General features: G+C 44.4%; 1 protein-coding gene across 4 annotated transcripts in view; it reads left to right on the top strand.

The window, feature by feature from the left end:
* Nucleotides 1-1111: 1111 nt before the first annotated feature.
* The window catches only part of LOC126561962 (gamma-aminobutyric acid receptor subunit beta), a 60017-nt gene continuing 43931 nt past the window's right edge, over nt 1112-17197 (top strand). For 2 of the 4 annotated variants that reach the window (XM_050218358.1, XM_050218357.1), the window contains exons 1-2: nt 1112-1311; nt 13692-13789. In XM_050218358.1, coding sequence (XP_050074315.1) covers nt 1187-1311; nt 13692-13789 — 223 coding nt within the window. In that variant the 5' untranslated portion in view covers nt 1112-1186. The remainder of the gene's footprint in view (nt 1312-13691; nt 13790-17197) is intronic. The other 2 variants (XM_050218356.1, XM_050218355.1) reach the window with 1 other exon arrangement.

The raw sequence follows: 17197 nt of genomic DNA, 5'->3' as shown, positions 1-17197 counted from the left end.
CGACACCCAGCCAATCGCGGAATAACAATGTGCTAGTTGTACCGTGGTACGACGTACCGCAACGGTTCCGTTGCTGGTCCGTGGTACGGTTGTGGTGTGCGTGTGTGTGAGCGTCTTGAGCGGGTTGGCTCAAGAGGGATTCGTCGGGCACTCGACGGTTCAACGAAAGATGCCTTCTTTAGGCTTGCGTACCGTGTCCCAGCGTGAAAGGGAAGCTTGCCACGATTGGTCCCTGGCCCGACGGTCCGTGTCGGAGTGCGTCGGTTCCGTACCCGGCGGAACCGGATACCACTGGAAGGTACGGTGAAATGAACACTTGGTGGTACTTCCTCTCTTCCCCCATCCCATTGCAGCACCCGTCTGTTGTAATCGGTCGCTAACTATGCTGCAGGTGTGTGCGGCGATGCTGTGATAAAACAAAAGGAAGCTGGTGAAAGATGTGCTAGTTTGCTAGTGACCTGCAAATCGATGACCGGTAGACGACCTAGAACCTAGAGAAGTGTTGTGGTGTTTGAAGCTGGTGCAGTCGTAACACAGTGGTGAATAGATTGGAAGTGTGTAAGGGTTCGCCAGGGTGTGCGTAGGTTTCGTGCCCTCAGCAACTGCTCATGTTCGCGTGTTCCAACGACTTGCCAAGTCGATGCAAATTATGTGGTGTGTGCGTGCATCGTCAGTGTGTCGCTTGTGTAAGGGAGAATGAATAATGGTTCAGTTGGCACAGGTGTGACATAGACCACGAGCCCATTACGTGAAACTAATATCCTTGTTTCGACGAGGAAATCGAGAGGTACAGGATAGAGAAAGAGAGAGAGAGGGTAGAGAGAGAGAGAGAGAACGTGAGAAAACGCAAGAGGAAAGAGTAAGGTCACATACAAACCCTCATAGCGACGAGGCTCCGACGCATAGCATGTTGAACACGGCCTTCACATAGCACCGGATCCAGATTTTCAATCCTAAGTGCGTGTGTGTCTCCTTCAGCCTTGCGTGGCGAAGATCTCCGGACTCGCGAACGGACAACAAGGTCGATCAACACCAAAACAGAGACTCCAAACACGCATACTCGAGATCGACGGTATCGATATACGCGCGGTGCCGTGTGGCGGTGCAGTGGTCCTGCTGAAGGCAACATCGCCTGGTTGCGGCGAGAGAACGAGAGCGAAAGGACAGAAATCCTGCAGTCATCATTATGTCGCTAACTATCGAAGTTCCGCATGCGAAGAGCCCCTCGCTGGGTGTCCTCATCCTGACACTCAACCTGGCTCTGTTCCTGCCTCAAACTATAAATAGGACGCCACCATATGTGCTAGCGGGGTAAGTGTTTTGCTTCATTTGATGGCCTCCTTCCCATGAGAGAAATCACAGGCAACTCCCATAGCTAGTGACAACTGTGTCACTCTTGTGGCGGTGGGCGTTGGAAGAATCTATTGCACAAGATTGCGTACACTGCATGCGGCGGGTGCGACAACATCCCATCTTTAAATCCAATATTCGATCACTATCTTTACCTCGTGTTCTCTACGACCACAAGACACTTTTGGTTTACATCTCTTCTTCAGTTCAGTCGCCCTTTTTTTGTGCTGCATGCCGCATGGTGCGCATAAGAATAGGTGAAATTTTCTTGGGCGTTGCTAACACAATACCACCAATGGACCGTGAGCGAGAACTTTCAAAAACCCGACCGGAACCGAGCGGTCCGAGCAAACCGAGCGCAAATGAGCAAAACACTACGAGCGTGATTGCGTGAGCGGGTGAGAAACAGTCGTGAACGACCCTGATTTTTCCTCACCTGTTTCCCAACCCGCTCACCCACCAACCGCCGTTGCCTGGATCATCGCTTCTTGGAACTAAAACACCCTTCCACACACACGCACACGTTCTTTGGTTCATCTTGGAGGAAAAGGTTCGATCCTCAAAGTAGTGTCCCGCGTTAAGGCTGTTTTCGCTCCTTTGCCGCTGGGAAATCGTTCCATACTCTCTCTCTCTCTCTCTTTCTCTTTTTCTCACACACTCACACACATACACTCACGGCCCACTCACTCATTCTCACGGATGTGAACTCACGCAATATAAAGTACAGAGGCAAGTTTGGCAACACAGCCTGGTTTGGTGGTTTGGAGGTTTGATTTCCCATTTTTTTAATGCGTGTGCTCAGGGTTCAGGGCTGGATAATGCGAAAAAGCAAATGAAAAAGGTGAGGAGTCCTTGGCAATTCTCACTGATCTTGGCTAGCGGCAAATCCTTGACTCAGAAAGAGGTCAAAGGCGAGTTATTTTGCTCCCGAAAACAATCAAACTATCGCAGACTCGGTACATTTCAATCGATTACTGCCAATCGTTTCTACCGCCCAGTTTGTGCAAAAACATACACACGCACACACGCAAAACATTTGGAGGTCATGAGCTGTCGGAAACGGTCCGTCAGATCAATACGGCCTACCACCTGCCAATTGTCGACAGGCAGCGCTAAAGCGTACAGGACGAAGGGCGTTTCGAAATAAATCTGCTATTTCCAAGCAGAACAGCACATATGGTCCAAACTCCAACCGCAACAAGGATCAATTCTACGCTCAAACAACGTACAAGAAATTGCCTTCCAATGCGCTGGTTTCATCGGCTAACAATACCCAAAGTCCGGTTTTTTTTTCCAAAAACCTCATGCTAGTGCACGAAATTGCACTTCCGATTGCTGGCTGATGGTTTTGATAGGTTGAAATTCATCCAATCAAAGCACCGAACGGTATGAACCGATTGAATGTAAATTGAGGCATATTTCACGCATCAAAAACTTCACAAAGCTTTTTTTATTTCAAACCACAACTTCTACAGTAGCTGTCAATCCAGTGTTAAGACGGGCGTTGGATAGAAATATAGCTTTAATGGTTTATTTCTTTATTTGTGCTTCCAACAGTCTTTATTACAAAATTACCTACAAAATGTGATAGGTTTAATTAGCTATAAGTCGCCAACAGCAATTTTTTACCAAAGTTTCCACCTAATTGTGAAGTAACAATCGAACGTTTTGGATAGAAAATGAACCCCGGTTAGCCTTTTAAAAACCAACCCACTAATGGTTTCTACTAATGGTTCCACCAGACTATCAATAAACTAACGATAAAATATATTTTCCATTTTCACCCAATGAACAAATAACTGCAAATAGTTATTAAAACTACCAACAGAAACGTTACAGTAAACTTCGTGTTTCATTTGATTTAACAAATTTGCATTAAAATTGCTAATCAACCAAAAGCAGCTGCAAACACTACCTTCATCTTTCACAGCCAGATCGAAAACACACAAACACACCGCTGGATATTTAAACTCCCCATTCAATTACACTCACCTTTCGCATTGTGCTCCCTCACCGGGATGATGTGATACCACCCGCAAGCCACTTTTCTGTGCAGCTAAAAACATTCTATGAAAAACCACCATTGTCATGTAGCACGCTGGTCCACACTCAAATGGTAATGACGTCATTCATGCCTGTCTCTGGCGCTTTTTCTTCCATTATCCTCGCCCGTTGCGCTCTCTCTCTCTCTCTCTAACCTCTGAGTCACAGCCTCCTGGTCTTGACGTTTCCACCCTCGCGCACATACACCCAATGAACTGTTGCCACTTTCAGGCGCAAGGTGTTGGCAGCAAATTAGCATGAGGGATCCCGCTTGTCCGACTCCTCTCGAGTGTGGTTTGTATCGACGCACGTCACGGCAAGTCATCGGGTGGGTGAATAAATAGGTCACCGATTTTCAGTGCTGGCTGACGATCCCCAATACACACATTCACACACACATACACGAGTGTCATGTGATGAGGGAAAGTCAAACGAGAAGATGGAAGTTCGGAAAAAAACCCCCTGGCCGGTAAGGAAGATGAATCTGACCCGCACACAAAACGGAGCAGAAAAGTAAGTCCTCCCTTACGGCTGGGTCCAGATCAATAATTGGTTTTGGGCAGGGTGGGAGAAAAGTCATGAATATAATACCATATGAACCGAGCACTCCCAGAGCACTGCCGGCGAGCCGTACCGTGTTTGTGTGTGTCCACATTGCAGGCAAAATATTTCCAAACACCGGGACACACGCTTAGGACAACATCGGCGAGAAGCAATTCAGCAAAAGAACGGAAAGAGCAAATATTCGTATTTGTTTGTCACGTTCTAGCTGCAATGGTCAAACGGTACCGAAACGGCACCGTTTTGCTTCTGGGGACATTCTGGCTCACAACAGCACTTTCATCAGCACAGTTTTCTGTACTGCTGCTCCTGTGGTGACCTAGGTTCGAATTTCACGCGATCTGACCACCACTCTCTGCATTGCTGCATCGGTGTTCGTGTTTACGTCCGTTCCCTGCAAGCACGATGGACGCCAGCTAACTCTAAACCTGTGACTATATTCGTGTGTGTGTGCGTGTGGTGCTCTAAATCGAGCACGGAATTTTCTGAAAGCCTCCTTTTTTGTCACCGGCACGAAATATAATATGCAAAATAGAACCACGGGCGAGAGAAGAAAAAAAAACCGGCTCCATACAATCTATTCTGTCGTCAGGGTTTTAGGCCAACCCGAAAAGGGATCAGCTTCGTTCCCAATGCTCCCGCAAACCAGTGAAGCCAATTTTCCGTTGGATCATTCATTGGGCCGCTTGACTTTCTCGGGTGCCCTCAAGCTTCATTCCACTGCATGAACGATGGTCCCACTAGAGGCCAGGCCGGCAAAGGCTACTTATGCATATGACTACTGCAGTCAATCACGCTACCGTTCAGTCCTGCGTTATTAACTGTAGCCGAAGCGCCACACGGCCACACAGTGCTGCACACTGGCCCACTGGCACACAACTCACCACCCAACAAAGGAGACCCCCGTGCTAAATCAACCGAGCGGTTTGCATGTTTGGCCCCGCACACGGTTAGATTTATAGCCCAGTCAACCTACCAAGCAGGTCCAGTGAGGTCATAAGGACGATCAAACACCAGGTTCCTCTGGTGAGTCCTCGCTGTGATGGAACCACAAAGAATTACCCTAGCCAATTAGGTAGCCAAAACCCATGGGGCAACAACGTTCCCGCCTGGGGCCTGGGGACACAAATGACCTCAAAAGTGTTTGTCCGGCATTGCTTATGGGATGGCGTGTACTTTAATGCTATTTCATGTAGCTGTATGGCGGTTAACTTTGGACCATAGTTCAAGTAAATAACCCGGTTCTGTAAATATAAATCGTGCTCTTTGTACTTTTTTAGCAATTTATGGAAATATCAGTCAGTAAGATTGTGAAAAAAGACTTTGTTAAGCGCAAATTTTATACAACAGTGTCATAAATTACATCCATCAAGGCATACAAACATCTTTAAAAAATTCTAATTACTACCAAATTAAATCAAATTAAATTTAATGTAGACAACTGAAGGGATTAAACTATAAGATTAATTAGAAGAAAGGATACAACTTATCATAATGTATGACAATTAAAATCAAATAAATGAAAGGATACGAAGCGTTGTTTTCCATAATGAAACTAAACTTAACAAGCTAAAAACAAATCTACTCAAACTCAGTTCAGTAGAAGTTTCATCAACATTTTGCTTCTATCATCAGCGGATTGTGTAAAAAATGGTTTGCCATCATGCGAGTACCTCACTGTCCCTTTATTATCCATCCACAAAATAGCTTCTAGCAGTAGCTCCTCTAAATTGTCTGCTATAGCATCCTATCGTATGCGCCTTCCTTTCGCATCGATACTTAAGGGTGATTTTGTTTGCACTCTTTCGATATGTCCCGAGTGGTTCCAAGATAAGGGTTCGTTTTTTCATCGCTCCGTAACGTTCATTACCCATGCATACTTATCGGTTCAAGGAAAGGCCTGTGATCATAGCTAGAAACAACAATGTTATCGTAGATGGTGTGTGCTGGTAACACATTTTCATATAAAATGCCACTTGGCTCAGAGGATGCTTGAGAAAACTCTGTTGAAAATCCCCGTTGAAAAGGCGCTGCTGTAATTACCAGTCAATTTCACATTTGTTTACATCCCCTGATGATTTATCAGATAATTTTTCTCTTTTAAGATTTTTGTTTCATACAATGTGCATGTAATGTGCAATGTTAAAATTGGGTTTGACGTTATTTCTTTAACCTAACTGCCGCACAATTCCTTTGATGGAGACGCCTGGTCGCTCATGACCCACCCTTTGGGAAGCGGTTTGCACAATCTATTAATAACATATTATAAATATACATGCACCTTTGAACACATTACGAGGGAGTTAAAATAAGGGTCCCTAACAACACACCGCACGATGCACAACATCCCTCCATACTATAATGTCAGAGCGAGAAATCTGACACAGCTTCGCATCACCGTACACATCGTTACCAATACGTGCACGTAAGGTACGCTTGAATATCAACCTCGTACTACCGCGTACTATGTGGTTTAAATACGATAAAGAAACCCACCATTCTTTCCATTTCAACAACCATCCAACACCGGTAAGCGCACAGCAGTGTGAAATAATTGTTAAGCCAACGAAGCGTAAAATTCTCATTATATTATGCATATTTGGCTTTTCCCTGGGTTACGCTCCAGCTTGCCAGCGCTGCCCTGACCTACCTCCAAAGCGGTCTTCCCGTAGCGGTATCTTGCGGTAAGAAAAGGGGGAACCGTTAGCGCTGGAAACGCCTTTCCCCGCGCAAACGGGGCTAACTCTCAGCATCCGGCTATACGATAGAGGCGATTTCCGCCGGATGTCAGCCTGGCAAACTGACAGGACTAGGAAACTAGTTTACCTAAAGTCTCCACACTCGCGCTTATGTGACAGCTCAGCGCCAACATGTTAATATACCGTCAGAAGCTGCCAGCCCGATTCCCCAGCGCACGAACGTCCGAACCGAACCCAACAAAAAAAAAGTGTTCGCTCTTCGCCCATCAGCGCAAAATGAAAAGTTTTTGTGTGCGCGCTAAACAATGAGGTGGGATGAAATTTCGTCCCCTCCCAGTGGACCGTCCGACTCGCACTCGTGCGCCATTTATTTTGGCAATTTTCCTCACCTCCCCCCTAGATCCCGGGCCCGGATAAGGAAATATGATGCCCTAGGACCTGAGGTGAAAGTCGAAAATAAGTCAGGTCCGTTAGGATAATTAAAATCTCAAGAGAACTACGTGAAGCACACACCTCGATTAAACGAACCAACCGATGGGCCGATGGTTCCAAATTCCAACCAAGCAGCCAGCTCCCAAGCGGCCCAAAACGTAACTCCAAAATGAAGTTATCGAAAATTCATTTCAACTCAGAGTGTTTCCCCAACCCATCCCGATCGGGGAATTTCACCGAATCGGGAGGGTGGTGTGTGCGGAATGGAAAAGTTTTCCATTCGCTCGTGAAACTATATACAGTCCATGTTTTAGGAGGAAAATTTCATAACCCCAGCGGGAAGCCAGCAGCACTGGAAGGTGATAGCAGCCAGCGTGTTGGTAATCCTCGGTTGAATGTGAATGAGAGTATCATGTTTTCATTCCGTATTCACCTACGCACGTGAACATTCTGTGTGGTACGTTGATCAGCTCTCGGAAAACATTAGCATTCAGTGCATATTCTTCTTTCCGTGTACTATAAGGAGGCGCTGTTCATCATTCTCTTTACACTTTCTTGATTTAAATGGAAATACAAGTGACAGATTCAAGCAATTTTAAGGTTGGAAGCTGTCAATTTTGAGTAGGACTTAAAGTGTCAAACAAATACTTTGAGACTGGGGGCCCAGTGGAGGCTGCAGTGATGCCAGTCTTCGCACGCCAAGAATGGAGTTCCAATCCCATCCGGATCATTCTCCCGTAGTGAAGAATCCCGTAGTGAACAAGTCCATTAAGCAATAAACCATTAAATGGCCGGTGTGAGTTTAGAAAGCCAAGCCAGGAAGACTTATTTCAATGCTGAGTACATTAAACAATGTTGATTTTGAGTAAAAAGAGGCCAACTCTTTTGCCATTGTAAAATGTGTAATATGGTTGCAAGTTCAGTACAATTGCCAGCAGCCAAAATGCCCTTCCAAGGACTGCATCCTGAACTGAATATTTTTCTGGTGCCTAATTCCAAGGTTCATCTGCTTATTTCTTTTAAATTTGCTAAATTATAATGAACGCTGCAACTGCAGAGATGCACGTCAAAGATCAACTTAATCTTACCCTTAAAAATTAAAACAGTCAAATTTAATTAATATGGAGTTAAAAATAATTCATTTTTTAAAAGATGTAGATGATATTTTACTATAATTTCAATCATATTTTCTTTAAAACTATAAAAGCACGCTTCAAACTGAGGTGTTTCGGCTGTTTTATGATTCGAAAATAAAATACCACCTCTATTATATTCTTTCCAAGCTTGTAATCACGACCGTCCCATCGGACGGATTTTTGCTACCGCTAGAAAAGGGTGCTCAGGTGCTTGGGTGCAGTCTAAAAAACCGAAATCCTCATTTTACGTTTTGTCCCAACTTCTTCTCCCCATGAATCCTGTGACGCACTCAGTCAGTTATTTGATGCTTCGTAAGATTGTTCCCTTGGCTCCGTGCTTTCGCGGCTGCCTACCTGTGTCCACAGCGGCTTGAAATCATTCGCTTTGCTGAGCAAAAGTAAAACCCCATTACTTGGTACATCGTGGGTCCTGCTGCACCTTAAAATACCACCCCCGCAGTTCCCGAGTTCCTCCACTACCTCCAGTGCTGCCCGTGCTGTGATTAATGAAAACGGATTTGTCAGCGTTTGCCAGCGAAACGCGATTGGGGATTTATAATCAGAATTAATAGTTTGTTTTCATTGCTTTTCCTACCGTTTTGAGCGACAACCGATTGGGTTCATTTGCTTGGGGACACTAGGTGGTAATGGGTGGGCCGACCAGAACTTTCCATCATTCCTTCGCTACAACGAAGATTGTATTGAGAATGTCTTTCCGTTCGCTTCTTTCACGCTCTCTGTGTCTTTTACTCCATCTCTCTCTCTCTCTCTCTCTCTCTCTCTCTCTCTCTCTTTCGCTCATATATCTCAGTCTTCACTGCGTGCGCATCGTAAATGAGATGGATTTATCCTTCGCGAATCGTTCCCCGTGGAATACCGGAAGAGGATTGAAAAATCCCGTTCCCGTTCCTGTGCGAAACTCTTCCAACCATTCACCCGGCTTCATCCTTCCACTATACATCCTAACCTCCCCCTAGATATTTGCCGTTGGTTTAGCATCGTGCAAAAATGCCTTTGGGGAGGCGTTTCCCTTTTTCCTTGGTGCGATTCATCCCGTGTTCCCTTCACAACTCCTTCCTCTACATCTTCAAAAAGCAGGTCAACTGACTGACTTCAGTTTGACTGGTGGGAAAGCATAATAACACAAAAAAAAGAAACCCTGCTTAAAATGAAAAGCTTTCCATCCTTTTACTCGTTACGACGCGTTTGCTTTAATCTCCCGTGTCTCCGCTGGCGTCACCATCGCCACGTCCTAGCCCATCCTAGCCCTGCTATCTTTCTTGGCAAAGCTGAATAGCATCGCTCCCCAGGGAACCAGTAAAATTGGGTGGAGATATATCCATAAAAAAGCAACCTGCAAGAAAAGCAACATAAATTTGATTACAGTCCCAGGCCAGCCGATCTCACTCACGGACCGGCACTGGGCCACCCACAAAATGCTGAATGAAACAACCCGAGAAAGGAATGTCATGTAACTCGGTCGGTTGTTTATGTTGGATGTGAGGATGTGAGTGAGGATGAACGAGTTTTCATTTTTCTGTGTTATGCCGGGGGAAAAAACTTTGAAAGAAATTGGTGTGCTTGTGTGTGTGTGTGTTGGATGAGAAGATCAACCTCCTTGATGGACATATGATGTGAAATGCAGCGGGTTATTTTATGAGCTAAGAAGGGCGCGATTTCAAATGGAATCGGTAGCCAGGGAGAAGCAAGTTTTATTAAGCATTTGCTTGGGTTAGTAATGTGGACATCATAAAGTGCCGTGTGAAAAAAAAATCTAGAATTATCACACCCTCTTCCAGAGGTGTTTTAACTCGAACTCTGCTTTTGGAAAGCATAAAATGAATCTATACTTATGAAAACCTGTCCAGTTGTGTGCAGAATGGCAGCTAAAAATGTTTACATAAAATTTAATTTGTAAAATACTCCTGTAGCTACCAACTCCTCATTTTTCTTTCTAAATACTACGCTTCGGTACATTTTAAATTAAACCAATGCTAAATTGGATCCACAAAATTGCACACGCACTAATGTTAAATTCTATTTTTAACCCTACACCTTCCATGCAACTTTTCCACTAGCGGGTCATCATTTAGCTATCTAAATGTTACCAAAGCAGGCAACCGCACTTTGCACTCATTTGTAAGCTAATTTCTCCCGCTTCAAAACCAAAACAACCGAATCGAGTTTATGGGTGCACAAACTCACCCTCTTCCAAACCGCATGGTTCACTTCACGCTCCCTTTGCCAAACGGTGGTCGCACTATAGCCCCCGGCTGGAGAGGCTAGCGAACCTTCGCAAAGGGACAATACCAAGACTTAGATCGTAAATTAAACCTTTTAAAGCAACGGCACGGAACGGCCAGCATACTGTGCGTCTTTTGAGCATTCCAGCCGCACTGGAAAGCGCCCCAGCGCGTACCCACTCGGGGGCAATGGGACTGAGGTTATTTTTATTACCGGAAATGGAACGATGGAACGCTTCCCAGGTCCGTTCCCGTCTGCCATTGCCCGCTCGAACGGTTGCCATGCTTTTTCTGCTGCTGTGTTGTGGTTTGTGCATGGTTATTTCACTCATTTCACAGCAGGGATAATTGCAGGAGACTCCATGTTGGATGAAAATCAAATTGATCCCCCACCCCCTTTTTGGCACCCTCATTACCTCGTTCGCTCACTCAGTGGGGTGGCAAAATAGCACCAACAGCGGCTGTTCAATCATACCCATGGAATTGCAAATGGCTTTTGACTTTACGCACAGGTTCCCCGTTTTGTAGGGTAGGATGCACTACAACTCTGCTGCTAGGTTATGCTTCTTAGTGCGTTCGACATAAATTATGTACAGTGTGCTAACCAACCATTGGCACGAACCATACAACGGACACTAAGGCGGAACCGTTCCGTTTCTTGGTTGACTAAAATAGCACTTCCAGTTCTGCTGCACACTTGTAATGCTCGAAATCAGCTTGCAGGTTTTGGTTATTCGAAGCATCACACTATGAACTAATGTTTGATATATCAATCATTTATTTGCTTATAAATAATATTAGCCAAAAACTGTTTGCGTAGTATAGAAAAGAAAAAACCTCGTGAAAAAAAAATTTAAAAAAATGATAATTTCAAGTTGCTCAAACAATAATTAGTCTTTAATGTATTGCAAAACCTTCCCTCCCTCGTTGTAAATGTCCTAATTTACATTAGCATACATCGATGAAAAGTATACAAACAATAGTACGTAAACTTCAGCAGAAACACACCACACAACATGTCGCTCAAGCCATACAGATGACCCCAGGAGACTCGTCTGGTTCTCGTCCAACTACATCTATTTAACCCAGCTCCTGCTTGCAAGGATGGACTCAAATAACATTGACAAGCTTTTTTGTCCATGCTTTCGATGCTGTACGATTTTGCCGATTGTATGCCCACACTCTCACGAGTAAAATAAATATCACAATAACAATACACACATCCACAAACAAACAAACACCAGCAAAACAGCACAGGTTAAGGATATTGCTATTAACAGTGTAACGAGCTCTCCTGGGAAATTCTGCTCCCCACACACACACACGCAAACGATTACTTGAGCTTCGGTGCACGTACACCATTTCAAATGTAAGAGAGCGTTTGGTGAGCGAAAACGCGAATGAATTGAGTACTCAGCAAATTCTTCAACGCCTCAGTATGGTACTGAACACACTCTCTCACTAGCTCTCGTGTAACCAGCAACACCCAGTAACAACACCCAGTTGTTTGCTGAGTAGAAACCTGACGCCCTTCACGGTTCTTGTTGCAGTGCCACGATCACACCCTTCATCCAGAAGAAAAAAGGGCACAATCGATGGAAGGATTCCTTTCGGAGCTCTCTTTCAAGTGCGAGATTTGACCTAGCGTGCAACAAGCCACGCCAAGTGGATGTACGTTTGTGTGTGCGCGTGCATAGTAAATGTGTACATATTTTAAGCTTAAATTTTCAATTCCACTGCTACGCGACCCGTGTATGGTGACTCGAATTTTAAGTCCCATACAGCATGTTCGAAATTCATCAAAAACAACACTCAACGGTATCACATCACTAGAATCGTGCCTTTGATGATCGTGTTTTGTACGCTTTCCCATCGGAAACCTTTCCTTTTTCGGTTTATTTGAATAGATGTGCTCCGTGTCTTCCCCTTTGAAAAAGTCCACTAGAACCCTTTATTCAATCGTCGGTAGGGGTCATTCATCGGAAAAAAAACAGTGAGTCCTTTGTTCTTCCAGTTGATTTAACTTTCAATTTGAATTCTTTCCCTTTTTCCGAGTAAACACAGCAAGATACGGTGTCATTTTACAGTCGGCCATCGCATACATTCCATGTGTGTCCTTCCAATAATTAAAGGTTTTGCATGAAAAAGGATGAGTACACAAACACAAACCGCAACAACAGCAACAAAAACCAAGCGAAGTAACAAGTTAAGCAATAGATAGAATTTCATCGAGGCAAAAAAAAACAACGCTCGAAACCCGTTTGAATATGTGAGAAACACTGTACAAATTATATAGTCTATCCACTGCATCCCGAAATAGAGCACTAGTTTCGGTTATCCCGTGCACAAGAGCGCATAACTTTTGATGTACGATCACTTGGGGCTTTTTTGTGCCGTCTGCTCCCTGTTCCCAACGAAATACTTCTATGTGCGCTGGAATTTCATTAATTCTTGTGTATAAATTTATCTTCCGCCCTAACCCCGAACCGTTCACCTTCCGCTAGGGGCAAGCACGGCAAGAACATCGCTCAGGAGGATACTGGGGATGGCTAAGTGGTTCAAAAATTTATTATCAATATCATCACGTTCAAATGCGGCTCCGGCTGCTCTGCACCAGTAGAGCCAAATGTTTGTCTCTTTGTGTATATGTGTGTGTGCGCTTGTTGGAGGAAGAGTTGGCCTAAAATTTCTCACTTCTAGAGGAAACTGCTATCATAAACTTCCTCGATCACCACACCTCCTCTCGCCTACTGCTAAACAATTGTGCAATCCATGCTTGTGAACGGGTCACTCTAGTGACTTCCACCAGGAGCGAAAGGGCCATTTGTTGGTCTCAAACAATTCGTACTCGCCTCGCCTTGTCGTCTCACCTGATACAACGGTATCCGCCATAAATTTACCGAATCAAAGCTAAATTACACGCTGCAGCACAGCGTCTAGTTTGGGGAGCATTTCCAGATTGCGATACCATGGAATGAATACTGCTTTTGGCCAGCATTCACCAACTCCAGAACGCCCACCGAGCGTATGTGTGAGAATATAACTTTGAACTATTATTTTCATTACCGTACCGACACATGGTACAAATCTCAGCCAGGAATAATGTTTAATCTGTCACACTTCTTACATGCTTAAAGCGCAATCATTGCATCACAATCCTTTTGCAAAGCTTTTCCACTGTGATAACATAACTAACCTTACATTTCTATTTCGCCTTTCCTTTGCAGGACCGGAGGTGGTAGCATGCTCGGTGATGTCAATATATCAGCCATTCTAGATTCGTTCAGCGTTGGTTATGATAAAAGAGTAAGACCGAACTATGGAGGTACGTATTATTGTTCCGATGGCCGCGTGCTACTAAACGTCTCTTCTCGTTCAACGGTCTTTTCGCCCTACGGTCACCGTGCGGAATCGTCGTCCTCGTCGCTGTCTCTGTGGTGTCTTCTGGAGCTTCATCAAAAGTCCATCGGTTTGGTCCGCTGTATCGCTCAGACCCCAATCTGTTCCACTATCGCTTACCCAAAAGTTCTATTGCTTCGAGGATTGTAATCTTTGTCGTGTAGGGTAGCTTAAAAATTGAGATCTTGTTTGCGATAGAAAATTTACAGATTTCGCTGAAACTAGTGTGCGTCATTCTTCTGATTGGAGATTTGTTTGTCGGATTGTTTGGGAGAGCAAACGAATTTTTTCAGAGTAACTATCGACTGAGCAAACGATTAAAGGAAACTTGTTCATCTCTTTTTGCTCAAACAATCAGCTTCCAAAAACACTACCAAATACTACAAATTGTCCAAAACTCGACCAATCTCAGTGTACCTGTTTTGCATAAAACAATCCACTCTTCCGGTGTATGTTATCGTTTCCTATTTGCACCCATGCACCGGGTTGAATTTTCTTCAGGTCATTTTTTCTGCCCCCAACGAAAACTAGCATTTCGTAAACCGATAACAAAAGCCATACACACAGCACACCTTGTGAAAATACAAATAGCGCCTGCAACCAACAACATGGCCCAACCAGTTAGGAAAGGAGAACATGAAAACATAGAGTGGTCAACACGAAGAACTCCATTTCACCACGGTGCACTGCACCGGTACTGATCATGATTTCTGTGCTGTGCAGCTAAAAAGTCACCTCAGCAGTGTGCCTCGCCCTGGCAAAGCGTGAACATGAGGGAAGAAAAAAACTGTTCCAATTTTGTTTTCCGTGCACAAGCATAAGCCGGAGTAGAACGTTCCAAAAACCGTTGCTCTCTGTTCTTGGCCTGTGGCTGCTGCTGGCACGAACCGGCACCTTTCTGGGCGTGACAAGGTGGAAACAACCGTATCAAACCTTCCACAGCCCACGGCTCTTCTTGGCCAGCTTCAGTTCCTCCACGGGGGGATTTTATTTTTTGCTGCATCACCTCAAAACTGAAAGTTTCTCACCGTTTCGAGAAAAATCCTAAGCAACGTAAAACAAAAACAACGAACCTATTTAGCAAACAAAACCATACTAACCCGCTCCGGGCTGGAAAAAAAAAACCTGGATGCGAGGTACACTCTACATGTTTCAATCTTGTGGCGGTGTGTCTGCGTGTGTGCTAACCTGTTTGTTTTAATTAATTTTTCTGTTTTCCTTCCACGGAGTTTCGAGAGTTTCACGGTGCAACCCCGGATGATGGGATGTGCTGTCGGTTCTGTTACCCACGTCGTATCCCTCCCGGGAGTCTTCCAGGGACGCCGCGTGACGTTCGTGAGCTTTCGGATGGGGTGTTTTTTTGTTTGTTTTATTTTGTTTTATTTTCGTTCATGCACCAGATCTTTCAGGACGATTCACTTACCTTTCCCTTGTTCATGCTTACATATGAAAGTGAGCTTTTTTTTTTCTTTTCTCGTATGCTCCCCTTCTCTTCTGATGCTCTCAGTACGTGCTGCATATGTAAAGAACAAAGTTAAATAAGCAACGAAATGGCGTTGAAAATATTCATTGTGATGGATACTTCCAAGCCTCTGCTGATGTGTCGCACATCGGAAGTATTTTATCGACTTCCATTCCGACCGTGAGGTCACCAGTTTTTCTTGCTTCATATTCCCAAACGATTCAAACACGCGGCTTGATGAGGTGCACATGTTTGTGTGTTTGTAAACATCACGCTGCAAACGGTAACATATTGACGGCTGGGTACGACTGGATTGCGACCGGTAGTCAAGCTTCGGCCACCAATACCCGTATACCCTTCCTTCACCGAACAATGGTAAACAATTGGTACTGTAGCGAACGAAAAAGGTGTGCCCCTGTGGATAATATAAAATGTGGGAAAAAGACCACCGAAAAAGGAAAACATCAACCGTACGTACGAACATGTACAATCGATGGAGCGTTTTTACATGAAAGCCGTTTTGCATCCTCTTTTTTGGCACATTTGTCGATCTAAATTTTCCCTTTGTCACACATGTAACTGACACGACACGTTTCATTTGTTTGTCCCTTATCCGAATCGTTGCTTCGTCCGATTTAGCCGCGTCGCACAACCTCCGCGGAAAGGGGTTTTTAGAACTTTAACTCTTTTCTTCGTTTCTTTTTTTTTGCCTCTCCCACTGTAAAAACTTCCAATATTTTATCTCCTCTTTACACAGCTTAGATTCTTCTACCGAATCCACGTAAACTTACGGATATCTCTCTTTCTCACTGAACGCTCTAATCTAACAAAGTACCAGGCGCCTCCATTTCCAGGCTACAAAGCGTACAAAGCGTGGTGTAATATCAGCAGACCCAGTGGGGCCCGTTCGCTGTACAATGTTTGTGTGTATGCGCACGCGACACCTTTCGTTGTTCCCTGTATCTGTGTATGTGTTTCCTTTTTTTTTCGCAAAACAAAACGAAATGAAAGTGTTACTACTATTGTTTGTTTACTTCCCCTTTTGTCTGCCGTATTGTGAACCGTAGTTTCTTACCCATATTTTTTGTTTGTTTGTTTTAGTGCTGTTTGTGCAAAGTATGGAATGAATTCTGCTGACATGGTATACTTCTACACTACTTACGCGAACATTATCTCACCTCTCCTCGAACGAGATACAATGGCATAGCTGTTGGTGAAAATGTTCCACGTTGATGAAGCCAAACAAACCAAACAAACAAGTGAACGTAGATCGTTCACTGTTCTATCCATGTAACCTGCTCGTACAGGCAGGCGTTTACCTTTATCCGTCGATATATTATTATTGTTTTGTGTTCGTTTTTTCTTCTTCTATATTTTGGTTGTCGAACATAAACACTTTCCCAATAGTGTGGTGTGTGTGTGTGTGCGCGCGCTACCAGAATCTTCCTATTCTGAGCCTACAACCCTTTAGAGAACGCCCTCCCATGATACGGCAAATGGCGCAACATGTTTAATAAATACCATAGAGAGCGAAACGACTAAACTTCATCGGGACCGAACGCTACGCCCTGTGCTGCAGCTACGTCTGTTTGTGTGCATTGTTGGATTTTTTTTTTTGTAATATGGTTCATGCATCCCTTAAAGTCCCGTCAAACCCGTTCGATTCAGGGATTTTTGTGCTATTTTAATTTTTATTTTCTCTCATTTCTTCGACCGATTTTGTTGTGTTGCTTTTATCCATTTAGTCGTAAATCCAATGTGCGCTAATGTGGTTTTACTCATTTATACCCAAACCTCTTCGGCTATACTGACATGCCCGAGGCCGGAAATCGGTGCCATTTCCAAGCAACTAAAAAGGAACAACACAATCTA

The sequence above is a fragment of the Anopheles maculipalpis genome, chromosome 3RL (assembly GCF_943734695.1).
Source record: "Anopheles maculipalpis chromosome 3RL, idAnoMacuDA_375_x, whole genome shotgun sequence".
NCBI classification, from domain to species: Eukaryota; Metazoa; Arthropoda; class Insecta; order Diptera; family Culicidae; genus Anopheles; species Anopheles maculipalpis.
Note: the sequence above shows the minus strand (reverse complement) of the source record. Positions and strands in the feature narration are given on the sequence as shown.